We start from the raw sequence: 15,389 nt of genomic DNA, 5'->3' as shown, positions 1-15,389 counted from the left end.
GGGGTGGTATTCACTTACCTCCTCTACCAGTTTGCAAATGTGAGTGCACGCGCCGCCTCTGTGCCTGCACACAGACTTTCGCACATGCGCTTTTGACGAAAAAAGGGACTAAATGGGATGCCGTAGAGCCAGGCTGGGGGGGGGGGCACCCACAGTTTCTGCTATTGGTTTGGGCGAACCAGTCTGAACCAGTAGAATACCACCTCTGATCTTTATCCCAAAGGAGGGAGGGAATCATCCAGCAACCTGGAAATTTATCTTCTACTAAGGAGAACTGGCAAATCTAGCAGCACGCTTGTCTTTGGACTACTAAGAGGAAACTACAAAACATTCAGTTTGGTGTGTCTCAATGATACCCAAAATTAAAGACCTGAGAGGAAGACAAGATTTGTTGGGAGTTTTCTGAGTTTGGTTGTTTTACTGCAGATGTTTCATTACCAGGCTAGGTAGCATCAAGGCATGAGAGAGTAAAGCTTACCTTCTTATCTGGGTGTTGGCTGCTAGGGAAGATGTGGGCTGGACTGTTTGTTTTCCCCCTTGACCTTTGATTATAATATATAATCTCAACCAGTGGGGAGATAGAGAAAGGTGTCTTCCAACATGGAAATGAAGCCAGAGAAATACCAAACAAACAAGCCTAGCTTCAGACCAGTTCTTGCTATATACCACGTTTGAACCATAAATAAATTGCTTCAGCTTTCAGCCTGGCAAAGAATCTTCTTCTGAAAATGCCCGTTCTCTATAAAGATAAGTTTCCACAAGTACTTCCAAAAATATCTAGTGTTTTTGCTGTCTAACTGTATTATTTCTTCTTAATGCCACGTGAATTGTTTTCAACTTAAGCCCTGCATTAAAAGCCCTCATCGGGATTTCCCAGTTGGGTAAGGTTAGACAAGTGGGGAGTTATAGCTAATAAAATGATGCAAATCTCACCCTTCTTACTCCTTGTCTCTCCTCGGCATCTGATCAGCTGAATCGTGGGAGAGGCAGGGAGGGAGAAGGAGTAACAGTGAGGCTTTCTTTTCCTGTGGGTAAACTCTGACATTTTCCTATTGTGATTGTCAGTGGGAAACTAGTGACTTGGTATCAGTTTAATCAAATAATCAGCTGATTGGTGGAGAGTTATTTGCTTAGCTTCCTGCCATTAATAGCAGTGGGAAATCAGCCATCTTTTCCTAATTTTCTGGCCAATAAGAAAAATAGATAGGGCTGCTTGTTGCTTCATTTTGCATTTGGTAGGTCTATGATGTAGATCAGGGGTGTCAAACTCGCGGCCCGCAGGCTGTGCATATCATGCACTGGCCAAGCCCGCCCCCAGTTTAGTGAAGGGGGGAATAGTCACAATACGTCACGCGACAACAATGTGACATCACCGGTTTGACACCCATGATGTACGGTAGATGATTAAACTACTTCATGTTCTGTTTCAATGTCTGAGAATACAGAAAATAAATAAAGATAAGTCCCTGCAAAAGTATGCATTGTCACAAGGCTGAACTGCACAACCAGACTGATCCTCCAGGATAGGACATTAACTATTTCTTAAGGGCAGGATTTACCACATTTGTCTTTTGCTTAGTCCCAGAACAGGACAGCAAGCCCCGCCTGTCCTTTCCTGCTATACATCTGGAGAAGTGTTGCCAGCCCTTCTAGGTAGACCAGACTAGGAAACAAAGTCACGTAGGCTAATACTACTTTTATTGTAAAATTTCAATTTGCCGCAGCCAACTCGCCACAGCCAATTCACCATGGCCAACTTGCTGTGGGACAACTCGCTGTGGAACGAGAGTTACACTAATATCAAGAAATAGATTCATTATAGAAAGGATGCAAAAGGAGGGATAGAGTGAAATGTGAATGACAAAAATTAAAATAATTAATAATTGAATTATTAAATTGTTTCATGGTGAGTTGTTCCACAGAGAGTTGGCTGTGGTGAGTTGTCCCATTCCAATTTTCCAGTGTCTCTCCATGGGAATAATAATTAGTGCTTACTTCCTCATCATGTATGGGAGGAGTAAAGAAGCAGGAGAATCCATCAATTTGGGACTTTGATAAGTATGATCAAGACAGGCTATTAACGTGACCAAAACAGAGCAAGGGGTGGAAATCTGAAAAGGAGTTTTATAAACCAGATTAATTCCCACAAAGGGAGAGCAGCAGCCAGAAAATCCCACTGTTGCTGTTCCAGGCTTATGCTGAGGTTTGGAGCAAGCAATACTTTAAATCAAAGAGACCATGGTATCTCTCTTCTGAAGTTGAGAATTCAACATATAGACATTCTGCAACAGTTCTGCAGAGATCTCTTGGTAAACAAATAAATGTAGAGCAATTGTTTAAGAAAGCTTGGAGCCAAGTTAGCTTTGCTCACTACTTTGCTCACTACCAGCTATGTTTATGACGAAATTATCAAGGTCTGAATGTTGCTGTTCAAACATACAGATGAGGAGCAGAACAGAACTCAGTGTTCCTCAGGAAGAATTGGCACAAATTCAGATATAATTTTGTATCCAGTATGTATTGGAGAAACCTGTTCCTATGGTAAATGAGAAAGGATCATTTGATTATAAAAATCTGTAACATTTGTTTATGGGTGTAGGGCAACCTTCCCCAACTTGTCTTGCTGATAGAAACTTCCATTACCCTAAGGCAGTGATGCAGGTGGCACGCGGAGCCATTTGTCGGGGCACGCAAGGAGAAAAAAGTCACTTCCGGTTTGCTTGGAGGTTGTTTTAAGTGTTCCGAAGGCTTCAGGGAAGCCTCTGGATGATCCCTGAAGCCTCCGGAGGGCCTCCGGGGGGGCGGAGGAGGCTCTTTTCGCCCTCCCCAGGCTCCTATAAAGCCTCTGGAGCCTGGGGAGGGCGAAAAAACCATGTAAAAATGGAGGGGGAGTGGCTGTAGTGCGCGCATGCGCACTGGGGGGGTGTTGCACATTGCATTATGGGTGCGGCACGCCCGCACATGACCCCCTGCGTCCCCCCCCCACTTCTGGCACGTGAGCCAAAAAAGGTTCGCCATCGCTGCCCTAAGGCCTAACTAAGCCTTTATGCACATTGGTAATAATGAAAACAGTAATCATAAATCTCTGAAAAATATTCCATTGGAGAAGATTGGTATAGGATTAGCAACTGTGTGGAGGAAGATTTAAACTGGAAAATTACTAAGTGGCAAAATATTTCAATTCTCTTCTCTGCATGCTGTTGCGTTATGAAAGACTCTCCCTTTTCCTTGTGACTGATAAGCCATTATGGATCACTTGCATTTTACTTGGTTTTTCTAGTGTTTTCACATTTCACAAGTTGTATAGTACAATTACTTACTGCTCACTGTCCACAATGAAGTATAATCAGAAGTATGTTATCCCATAATTCAAATGAATATAGAGTTGAAGTAAAACTAAGCTGTTTTTTCAAACTTAGCTGCTGATATATGTAGATTATATATTCAGCACAGAGAATTGAGACTTTTAAAAAAAACAAATGCCTTAATCTTGCATTTCTGGAGCTCAAAAAAATCCTTCAGTATATTTTAAGCATTCTGAAGCTTTGGATGCACTATATTTCTAAGTATTATTTGGACAAAAGTGCATATTTAGGATACCTTCATTGAGATAAGTTATGGTGCAACTGTTAAATGGCCTTGACTTGAGCTTCGTAAAGATGTTTGTTTTTACCTTTAAATTATATTGGCAGGACTTCGCAGTATACTGAAGTCGGAAAAGCCATACAGAACTGATCATCCTATTTCTGGTCTAAAATAAGTTTTTAGAATGTGTCTGGAACTGTGAGGATTGCAAAGGATGGATTTGCTTTCTCCACATGACTTAATAGGCCCAGATGTCTACCCATGATTTATTTCTAACTGAAATTGTTCAGCTTTACATTTCAGGTCCTGATGAAATGTTCCAGTCATTTACAATTACCAACAATCAAACTAGTAATTGCCTGGTTTCTGTAAACAAGCTAGCTGATTGGCATCTCATCGCCCAGGGATTGGCACACTACATTGAAATATTGTTGGCACATACTGTATGTTCAAGTACTATCTTGTTAATGATGGCCCATGTAGCACTTTTGGATAGGAGTACGTATCCAGCATGTACGTACAACTTCAGGCTTGGCTTGCCTTGGGTGTTTTTCCTATAGGAATCAATGCCATTAAAACAACAAGAATTTATTTTTGTTTATTTGTTTGCAGAAAGGTAGAAAAACAAAGAATGAGTTTTGCTTATTAATTTTTGGGGCTTTAAGCAAGGAATGATACCAGTCGGATTAGTAAGAACAGTGACTGGATCATACTTTATGCTAAATAGTGTTATAATTTGTTTGGCTTTGGTATTGTTTAGTGAACTCAGACAATGGTAGGCTATTAAACAATACAAAGTTATTTTTTACCTCATATTCATACGCTGCCAATATAATTGCTTTTTGTCATACCATGTAAGATTTCATTTGTGAATTCAAATAAATATGTGGTATAACTATGCTGAAATTTTGACATCAATTTATTAATCATACTGTATAAGTATACTACCAAATCTGTCAGCGACTCCTGGCAGTTTATAATAATCGAAAAGAACTGTACAGCCACGGTAATATATAAGATTTTTGTGTATGTTGTGGCACTAAAATGCAATTATTTTTATTATTGGCATGCCTGGAAAAAAAGCCAAAATAATTGAAAGGCTGTGACTAACGTTGAAACAAATTCAAAATAATGGATATCTCAATTCTGCTTTTATTTTCAAAGATAGCTTGTTCCAAATTCTGGAATTACTATCTTCAAATTATATACAATCTGAAATTCCGCTCTAGTAAAGATTGACTTCTGTAATCCAAAACCTCTGAAAAGGCCAAGCTACATTGATACCACAGTACAGTATCACTGAATTATACTGTGCTGGGATACGTAATCCTAAAATGGAATTAAAATGATGGAAGAAGGAAGAAAATAGATAAGGCACTTGATTATGCCTTTAATATTCTATTATTTTACTCTTCTCAGCCGTTTCAGAATCAGATAACTGATCTGATCAAAGAACTGAAATGGTGGGGAGAACAGAGACTGCCATAGAATAAGTGTTCGTTGATGTGGTGACATTTACATAGCTAAAAGAGAAGGAAAAACCTAGGGAAAAATGATAACAGGCTACTTAGTATAAAGCAATCAAAAGCAGAAAAGTTGTGGAAAATTTGGTGCACCCACATTCCTTGGGAAAGGGAAAGTGCAGGCTGAATTCCCAATTGACATAAAGGGATTAACTCTGGTTTACAAAGTGTAGTAGTTTGATTTACAGACTATACGAAGCCAAAATGAGGAAGACATTATGATTTAATATGATGTATGAACTTAGTCCTGAGTTCAATGGTAGTCTTAGGAAATGAACAATAGGGTTGCAATCTAATTTATTTCAGGGACTCAATTTAAGAAATGTTTATTCATAATCAGCTATTGGTCTATAAGAACACAAGAAGGTACATAATTTCACATTTTAAATTCAAATTCTCCATTTCAAGATCAACTGAACTGATATTATACAAAAACCCAGCTCTTGCTTTTCTGAAAGACCCTGAAGATGTGGTTTTGTCAGTGGACCTTGGGACCACAAATGGAGATAAAGCCAATCAAGTGATTGATTTATGTTGCTGCTGCCATACAGGGGGAGGAATATGAGTTCTTCTGTTGTGGATTTTTAATGTTGTAAGCTGCCTAGATTCATCTGTGGGTTAGGTACCTGTCTAATAAATACATTTATACAGTCCTGGTCTGTTCAACACACTGTCCTGCTTGTTAAAGAATATTCTTCTTACCTCCCCAAAATGTCAAGCTTTATCTAGGGCATTGTCAAACTCAAGAATTAAAAGGCAAAAATTCAACACATAGCTCTTTGATAAGCTAGCTTTACTAGGGATAGCTAAGTTCTAGAAAATGCTGCATTATAATAACAAAAAACCAATATCCATGTTCAAATCTACCATCTTCTTTTCCTGCCTGTGTGTCCTAACAGACTGACAGCTGGTTGTTGTTCAGAGTGTTGCTTGACACCTATTCATTGTTACTGTAAGGAACCTCTCTGGTTCTTGGTCCATTTAGCCTTCCCAAAATACCGTGTTTGAGACAGCATGAGAGTAATAGAATAGGCAGAGGCAAAATATCATTGTCCTTTCATACAATTTGAGAGGCGATAGTATTAGCCATTTTGGAAGAATTGTTTAAAGTTTGTCTTGTTATATTTATACTGAGAAAGAAAGGATACTGGACAGACACATATCAGTAGGATTATGTGATCTGTGATCAGTAGGATTATGAACTGAAATGAAAGCATGAATGATCTAGCTGCCTCACTCCAAAATAGAGACAGAAAGTTATAAAAGATAGAGGTAAACAATTCAGCCAACTAATGTAATTCTCTACCTCGAAGAGAGGTGGATTCTTAACAGAGACTGGAATCTCATCCCTTTAACATTTAGCTTCAGGAACAACAATCAAACTAATACAAGATAAGTATTAGGATTTCAATGATAGCTTTGGTTTCTGAAATGTTGCTGCTGCTGCATTACTTTTTTTTTTAGCTAACACAGGAATATATCAATATACCACAAATTATTATGAGTATTATATTATGGTAGTTACATCTCTTGTTAAGTTATAGCTATGGAATTCAATTTATTGGAGATTGTAGCTACCATCGATAATTCATTGGATGAGATAGATGGGTAGTGCTAAATACATAAAGATGGATTAATCTTTACTTGATGAAAAATCAAATCACATGATCTTGGAGCTTAGAATTTGCACCCTAGAGGACAGGAAGTTGGCATAGTCACTGGACTATCAGCCAGGCCTTCCTCAACCAATAACATAGACAGCTAGCATCCAACAGTTAAAAACGAAAAGGACTGGAGCAAGAGTTGGTTCATAAAACATAACCTTGCTAAGCATATTATAGGTTAATGGAATGCAGATGAAAGAGCTTGTCTAGAATGTTCGAAAAGTGTTGATATTAATCAATCTATCACCAAATCATGGATTTGCATGTGCAGACCATGTGATACACATAAGTGAATTAACCTTTTCAAAGTTAAGCCCATACATTATACAGTATGATTGACTTACTTTTGCTGTCCTCTTCTTATTCATCATCTTTATTGGATTAATCTATATTGCCATAACATTGAGATGTGATGTCCCTATGGGCTGTAAGAGTATTTTACTGTGATACACAAGAATATTTGTGTAGAACATTATTTTTGCTAACCTGCAAACAATGTTTAAAATAAACCATTACTCTGTATTTGTTGGTTAGATGCTGTCAAGTCACACTCAAACCCTGTTAATTGTAAAGACCACTGTATGTCATTTCAGTTTATCCCTGGTGATAATCCACAGCTCATCCAAGGACATTCCAGTGATCTTCCTGATCCTGTCTATTTTTTACTGCTTTAATACTTTAATAAATTGTACTTTCCACTGATAACTGATATTTAACTGCATGGAAGTGCAAAGTCTATCTGAAGTTGTAACTCTGCAGCCCTGCATAGATCAGCCACATATCTTCTATAAAATAGAAGCTCTGTTCAAGCTAAGAGATAGCTCCAAGATTTATAAAAGAGAAGTCAGACAACTTTTAAAATCACAGTGTTTTATTTCATTTTGAATGGTCAAGAGCTAAAACAAAATCACCAAAATCTTTCAATATTTGCTGCCTAATATATCAGATTTTGGCTAGCACCAGCATAAACAACAATAGTCATATTCTGTCATTTACTTCAAAAATTATTTGCAAAATGATGTTTGCATCACAACACATTTAATGTAAGGTAAATCACAGACTTAAAATAATGCTAGCATTTAATTATCAGCAAGAGACAGATGAACCAGTCGCCAGACCGAGGGTATCAAATGAACAACTCTTCAATGAGAGATGTGGATAGACACTGGATTAATAATACCAGGTGCAGCATTTCACCTGCTCTGGTAATATTCTGAATCTAAAATAAATTGCATAAGAATAAGCGTTTTTAAAGCACAGTCTTCCCCAATATGGTGCATCCAGCTGTGTTGAAATTCCATGTTTGGATGGTGCCAGATTGGGGAAAAGAGAGATGACACAAAGTATTCAAAAATCATAAAAGAAAACCTATTTCACGTGTTCAACAGATTTTGCACATACTATTTGTATGTGATGCAATATTATTAAAATTGTAACAACAGTCTCTGGAAGGTAAACCTGCATTGTCCATGGTGCAGATGTTGGGATAAGGGTAACAATGGATTCTTTGTCTATCCATGAAGCTCAAAATAGCAAAGAATTTACGGTGTTGTTTCTTGCATCCATCCATAAACCTTACAAATTGTGCCTACACATTCTATGCAAATGCAATATGTGCTTACCAAAAAAAAAAAAAAAAGCCAAGGAAACAAGATCCTGAGTTGGGCAATTACTGAATTGTCTGAAAAGAAATCTCTCTTTCAAACAAATGAACAAATCATCACAATTAGTAGGCTCCAAATGTGATTTCCTAGCATTTACTAAAGATTGATACTCTATGATGACTATCAATTTTGGCAAAAAGGTATAAAAAGCTCCAGAAAGGCAAACACAGCACCATATTGCTTATTATTAACAAATAACCCAAAGGAAGCTTCTGTAAATTCCTGGTATACATGGTGCACCACACTTATAATACAGTATAAACATTGGTGTTACCTTATCTCGGTAGTCCTTGATTTACAACCATTTGTTTAGTGACATTTTAAAGTTACTATGGCACTGAAAAGTGTCTTGTAGCCTTATGACTGCTGCATCCCCATGGTCATGTGATCAAAATTCAGACGCTTGGCAACTGGTTCATATTTCTGATGGTTGCAGTATCCCAAAATCACATGATTATCTTTTGCAACCTTCTGCCAAGCAAAGTCAATGGGGAAGTCAAATTCACTTAACATCTATGACAAGGTTGTAAAACGGGGCAAATTCACTTAACTGACTCGCTTAGCAACAGAACCTTTGGGCGCCACTGTGGTCGTAAGTCAAGGACTACCTGTACCGTAGAACTAAAAATAATTTCAAAAAGACCTGGACCATCTTTCTTATGACAGAAGGTTCCAAAATGTGATTTAAACAACAACAACAAGCATCATGTGAAATATAAAACTCTGCATAGTGAAAACGTAAAGAGAAGGGACATTTTCCCATTGGCAACAATTTGCATTTGGATTTATTCAATCAAAATAGGACATTCACAACAGAGGGAGGGGGGTAATTCTTAATAGTACTTTACAGGTTTTCCTGTAAAACAACATGGTGAACGGCCACTGCGTATAAAATGGCTTTTAAAAAAGAACCAGATACGTTTGTAGAGAATAAGTTAACCAATATTTATGAACCATTTGTCTGCTTCTGATTCAGAACACTTTTGAATATCAGCTGCCTCCTGTCATAAAACCAATATTTTCCCCCATCTCTTCAGTATCTTCCTGACTAGGCAGTAGCTCCAAATATTTATAGGTACACAAGGTCAAGCCTGGATTGACCATTAAGCAAAATAAGCCTGTGTGTGAGGCACCAAGGGAAGGGGAACACCACTTTCCCTCCTGGTTACAGATAGTCCTCGACTTACAACAGTTCATTTACTGACGGTTGAAAGTTACAATGATCCTGGAAAAAGTGACTTACGACCGTTTTTCACGCTGACGACCATTGCAGCTTCAAGGTCACATGAACGAAATTCAAATGCTTGGCAACTGGTTCATATTTTTGACGGTTACAGTATCCTAGGATCATGTGATCACTTTTTGTAATCTTCTAACAAGCAAAGTCAATGGGAAAGTCAGATTCACTTAACAACCATGTTACTAACAATTGCAGTGATTCACTTAACAATTGTGGCAAGAAAGGTCATCAAACGGGGCAAAATTCACTTAATACATGTCTCGCTTAGCAACGGAATTTTTGGGCTTCATTGTGGTTGTAAGTTGAGGACTGCCTGTAACATGCCCTTAAGTTTTTCACTGCCATGCACAAAATAACTTTACAGCGCTTATTGAGTCTTAATATTTTGTCAGTTGAGCAATTGGAGGGATGAGAACCACCATTGTTGGGCCATGCTTAGAGTATCAGCTGGCCTTAATCTAGCCCTAATAGTAAAAGGCACGTACAGTAATCATTGGAATAATTCACTATTAGATCATTTCAGGTAAATTGTTCTTCAGACTAATCCCTCAGGTTATAAAAGCATCTTTCCCCCTTTTTAATGATTGCAAAATCTCAAGACTAAACCGCACTAAGGAGCTCCAGGTATCCCTTGCCCTAACCTGCCATGCTACTTTGGTGAATTACTTACAAAATTTAGGTTGTTAATAGCAACTGTAGCTAAAAGTTCTTTCTTTTTATTTACATTTCTGTCTAATTCTTAAGAGTTTTCAATCAACCCCCATGTGTCACAAAAGGTAGCCTATCATGATTTCAAAGAAAATAAAAATAGTTCTCATGCTAATTAAGCAGATGCAGGAAAGCTTTTGAAGCATGCAATAAAGAATATCCTGTTAAGGGAAGACTCATATTTGTACACTTTCATGTCCAATTTAAGGGGACATGGATACCCGGGTTGTATCTTCCAGTGCACTGTGGGAAAAGATGCTAGATTGTTCTAGCTAGATTTCTTAAAACAGCATTATGAATTAAGGAAAATTACTGACAAGTTCAGGAGCAGGAAAAAAAAATCAAGCAGGCCAGCTGTTTTCAGAAATACTGCTCATTTGTACATGATTGGAGATGAAGTTTGCCAAACTGAACTAATAGATAATTTAAAGGATATTACATCTATTGCAAGACTGCATAATTATGCTCTCTAACAAGGTTCCTATTTAGCATTTGTTAGCAGTTAATGTTAAGAAAGCATTAGCAGCTAGATGAGAATATACCTACAAAATGAACAAATTTCTATTTTGTCATCTTTAAGCATGATAATATAATCATAAATGCCTTGATTAAAAATGCATTTTAATTATATAGTCTGGTTCAATTAAAAAGCAGAATTTATGATGGGTGAAGTAGGATGAATTGATGTTAAAAATTAATTTCTAAATCAAAATGCAGCGCTGTGGGATTTTATTTTTCCAAAAGTGGCTCTCCTGAGTTACGAAGAACTTGTTCTTAAGTATCTGTGTATGGAGCTGCAGGTTCCTTTTTGGATTAGTGCCATTTAGAACCGGTTCCAGCTCCCTCCCCCCGCCCGTCCGCACATCATCAAGATGAAGAGCAAGAGGAGGAATTCGGGAGTTGAAGTCCACAAGTCTTAAAGCTAACAAGTTTGAATACCCCTGGGGGTTTTTTTTCTAAAGGGTTAGGGGTGCAAAGGTCTTGTAACTTGACAGCCTTAAGACTTGCATGCTTCAAATGACAGAGTTTCTGAGCCTACATTTTGGTTGCTAAGAAAGAGCGTTGTTAAGTGAGTTTCACCACATTTTATAAGTGATTTACACGCCCACCCAGTCACATGGCTGACAAGCCACTCCCACCCAGTCATAGGGCCGGCAAACCACTCCTACTCGGTCACATGGCCAGTAAGACATTCCCACAAAGCAGGCCACACCTACAGAAGAGGTTCTAAAAAATTTTGAAACCCACCACTGGATTAGAGACACTTAGTTATGGTCTTCAAAACACAAAGGAATATGGATCAAGGCAGATTTAAGGCTTGGAATAACGGCTTCCAAGAACCATATTTTTTGGACTATAAGATGCACCTTTTTCCCTCAAAAAAGAGGCTGAAAATCTGGGTGCGTCTTATACACTGGATACAGCATTTTTTGCCTCTGAAATCCCGCCCCCTTCACCAAAATGGCTGTGCAGAGCCTGTAGAAGGCTTTCAGAGAGCTCCTGGGGGCCGGGGAAGGCAGAAATGAGTGGAAAATGGACAATATTTTTGCTCAATTTTGCCCCCCCAGCCCCCAGGAGTACTCTATAAGCCTCCTAAAGGCTATGCATGCAATTTTTTTTTTACAAAAAATGGGCCAGTTTTTGCGAAAAATGGGCTTTTTGCTCGTTTTGGGGGGAGGCCACCCCCCAGGAACACTCTGCAAGCCCCCTAAAGGCTATTCATGCCTTTTTTTTGAAAAACAATGGGCCCATTTTCATGAAAAATGGCCCCTTTTTGGGAGGTTTGCAGAGTGCAAAAACTTTTTTAAAATTTGCCTCTTGAAAACCTTGGTGCGTCTTATACTCGGGTGTGTCTTATACTCTGAAAAATACGGTAATTCCATTGCTGACTAATTGGCTCAAGTAACGCATTCTCATCATTGACATAAAGCAGAAAACGACATACTCCAAAACCCATACGTTTGTCACCATGAAGATATAACAGAAAGAAAGGCTCAGATTTGCCTAGATAGTTCTCTCTACACCCAGACACACAAACACACACAAGAAAAAAAAGAAAGGAGATGGAGTGCTGCTCTTTCTTCAATATTCTATTTCTGACGTCTATAAAGGTTTTTGTCCAGGAGGAGTCCATAGGCACCAAGTCCAGGCGGTTCTCACTCATAAACCCTTATTAAAATAGGCAAAAGTCACTTTGTCCCCATGTTCAGCTACAATTCGTTCTCTGAGTTCAGGCTCCAGGTGTGAAAGTGCAATTGAACTAAGAAGAGAGAAAAAAAAGAAAACACATTGTTCCCCTAAGTGCTAAAGGCTGCTTGATACTGGACCAAAGACAGTGTGTTATTGGGGTGACGTAATATTGGCAGAGGAGACAAAAATCGATTATGAGCTCTGTCACAGATAACTGTGATGTAAGACAGAGCTGATAATTTTACTTGCAAAATAAGGGCTTCCCTCACTGTTTCCACAACGAAATGAGTGCCGCTGCAATAATCAAGCAAGGTTGAATTGAAATGACAAGACTTGGGAAGTGGGTGCCAATCACTTCTCTTCCTCATGCAGTGAGCTGTCTTAGGCCAACCCTGACCATGAAAGGCACGTAGAAACCACAGAATGCCCTAAATCAAGCTTCCATGCTGCAAGGCCTCTTTTTACAACTGACCCAGGAATTCAAACACAAAGGAGTCAAACTAACGTGTGAGTCACAGTCACAGCTTCTTGTGGTTGGATTTGGGAAGCAATAATATACTGCATGTTTTCAAAGTTTATCTTTAAATGAGAATGTGTATGAGTGGGCAGAAATATTCTATACAAAAGAATGGCTCCCAATATGTAGGTGAAACCTCCTGTCACAGGTCAGCATAAATAATTACTCTCTAGATAAGGAGGAATATTTCCCACATTAGCTTTTTCAACTTGATGTAGTCCAGAAGCATTGGAATGGCCCTCATCATCCAGAGCCAGTATAGCCATTGTTGAGGATGATGGGACTTATATCCAAACAAATAACTGCATAGCTGTTTGCAGTTAGCCACAATAACAGCAATATGGTGAAGAGTATGTTGTGACATTCACATACAAATAAGTAAGGGGCGGATTTTGCATCACAACACAGTTTGCTCACTCAATTCCAAGGATCCCTATGGCTAACTTTATGGAGTGCTGGTCCTGCTGCCCCCCCCCCCCTTTCAAATCCTATGCCTTTCTAGTTCAGGTTATATACAAATTGTATAGGGCAGTCAGGAGGGACAAAAGGACAGAAAAGAGATTGGTACCTTCTCTGGGGGAAAAGTGCACAGGCAACTGGGACCATGAACACAAGGCTGCAAGGCAAAGGCAAATTATTAAAAAGAAAGGCCAACATTTTTTTTCTCCATAGGGAATCCAGAACTGCGTTCTCCGGTTCAAAACAGCTAAGCAGAAGTTATGTATTTGGCAGGATTCTTTACAACAAGATGCACTGGATTTTAAAGCAGTTTGATGCCCATTCCCATATTCAATGCAAACATGTATATTTTATTTTCCACATATAAATACAGATGAAATTTGCATTTAACCATGGTTGCTTGACCAAGCATTAAGCCCTTGCTTGTTAAATATCCCACACATATCCTAAGCCACACTTACTTTTCAATCCACAGTGCTTGAGTTCATATTATATTTTAATGCTATGATGAAAAAAAAAAATCTTCCGGTACCCCCCTCCCCCAAATTCCTTATAAAATGGGTGCCTTTTCATAAATCACCAGGAATTACAGCTTTGAAGCACTGGCTTCTGAAAGTAATGCACGATACAGAATACTTACAATCCTCCAACAAGAACTGTTTGCAAGGGAGCATGGAGAACCTGGATTTTCTGCCAAGAAAACAATATGCATATGGTGATTCCAAGAAAGTAAGAATTCAAACTTTCAGTTTCTAGAATTAGGGCTGAGATAATAAAGAGAACTAACAATACAAATCTCTTTTTGGGAACCAAGAGCACAAAAAGTTGATTAGATCTATAAAAATCTACAAGCCCCTGCCAGTTTAGCAATATGCTGATATGCTTAAATAATACGCTTAGCCAATATGGAGACACTATTAACATCTTGATCTGGTATCTAGAAGCTTTTTAAGAACTGAAGGGGACTAAAAGACTGAATTCATAACGTATCATAATATTTTTTGCCTTTGCAAAGTTGGGGTGGGTATGGCCTGCGTGTGAAGCATCCAGCCCATGGGCCACCAGATTGACACCCCTGGAGTAGAATTTCATAGGAATAAAACTCACAATAACAATTAATAATGTGTGTGATTTATTTATATAATAAGCATATAGACTACCTATTTCAAATACATGACCCCCAGAACTAACAATTAAAACTGAGTTAAAAACAATAAAACCAACCAAAAAGTAAAAATAATTTGTTCCAATTGCTTAATTTTCTATTGGAGGCTTGCCTTGTTTTTCTTGTTTCTGCTGGTAGCAGTAGATTTGCTACTGAGTTTATGTGCAGATGATCTACTTCAAATCTTTAACAAATGTATTATATTGCCAAAGTGAGGAATACGTAGAACTTCTGCTAGCTATTTAGTTATCTGCATAACTAAAATATCTGACCTCTTATTATTTAAGCAAGAACAAACTACTGTAATTCATTCCATTTCCCAAGTACCTTACCTTCATGAATGGATATTTCTCTAATGCCTCCATGATAATAGGCAATAAAACTAAAAAGAAAACACATGATTTTATTTTCCTTGGATCAACTCTGTCCCACATCTCAGTGATATAATAGATAAGATGCACTGGACTGCCCCACTACTAATAATTTTGTGAGTTATAAACACTTTCTTCCCATGTTCTGGGGTAATTCTTAATAATCCTAATGTATCCTTATTTAGGGGAAAAAATGCAACATGTGGACATGTTACAGAAAATCTGGTAGCTTATTTCCCAAGAAAGTAGAACGCAATATTGTTCAGTAACAGCTTTGATCACACCTGTGAATGTTTGTACCAT

The 15,389-nt window shown here is 38.2% G+C and overlaps 1 protein-coding gene across 1 annotated transcript in view; it reads right to left on the bottom strand.

Moving 5' to 3' along the window:
• Positions 1–7,625: 7,625 nt before the first annotated feature.
• Positions 7,626–15,389, bottom strand: part of SFXN2 (sideroflexin 2) — a 35,571-nt gene continuing 27,807 nt past the window's right edge. Inside the window, exons 10-13 of the mRNA XM_081953727.1 lie at positions 15,048–15,097; positions 14,191–14,240; positions 13,660–13,707; positions 7,626–12,644 (exon numbers count right to left, since the gene is read on the bottom strand). Coding sequence (XP_081809853.1) covers positions 12,545–12,644; positions 13,660–13,707; positions 14,191–14,240; positions 15,048–15,097 — 248 coding nt within the window. The 3' untranslated portion in view covers positions 7,626–12,544. The remainder of the gene's footprint in view (positions 12,645–13,659; positions 13,708–14,190; positions 14,241–15,047; positions 15,098–15,389) is intronic.

The sequence above is a fragment of the Natrix helvetica genome, assembly GCF_964273705.1.
Source record: "Natrix helvetica genome assembly, chromosome: 5".
NCBI classification, from domain to species: Eukaryota; Metazoa; Chordata; class Lepidosauria; order Squamata; family Natricidae; genus Natrix; species Natrix helvetica.
Note: the sequence above shows the minus strand (reverse complement) of the source record. Positions and strands in the feature narration are given on the sequence as shown.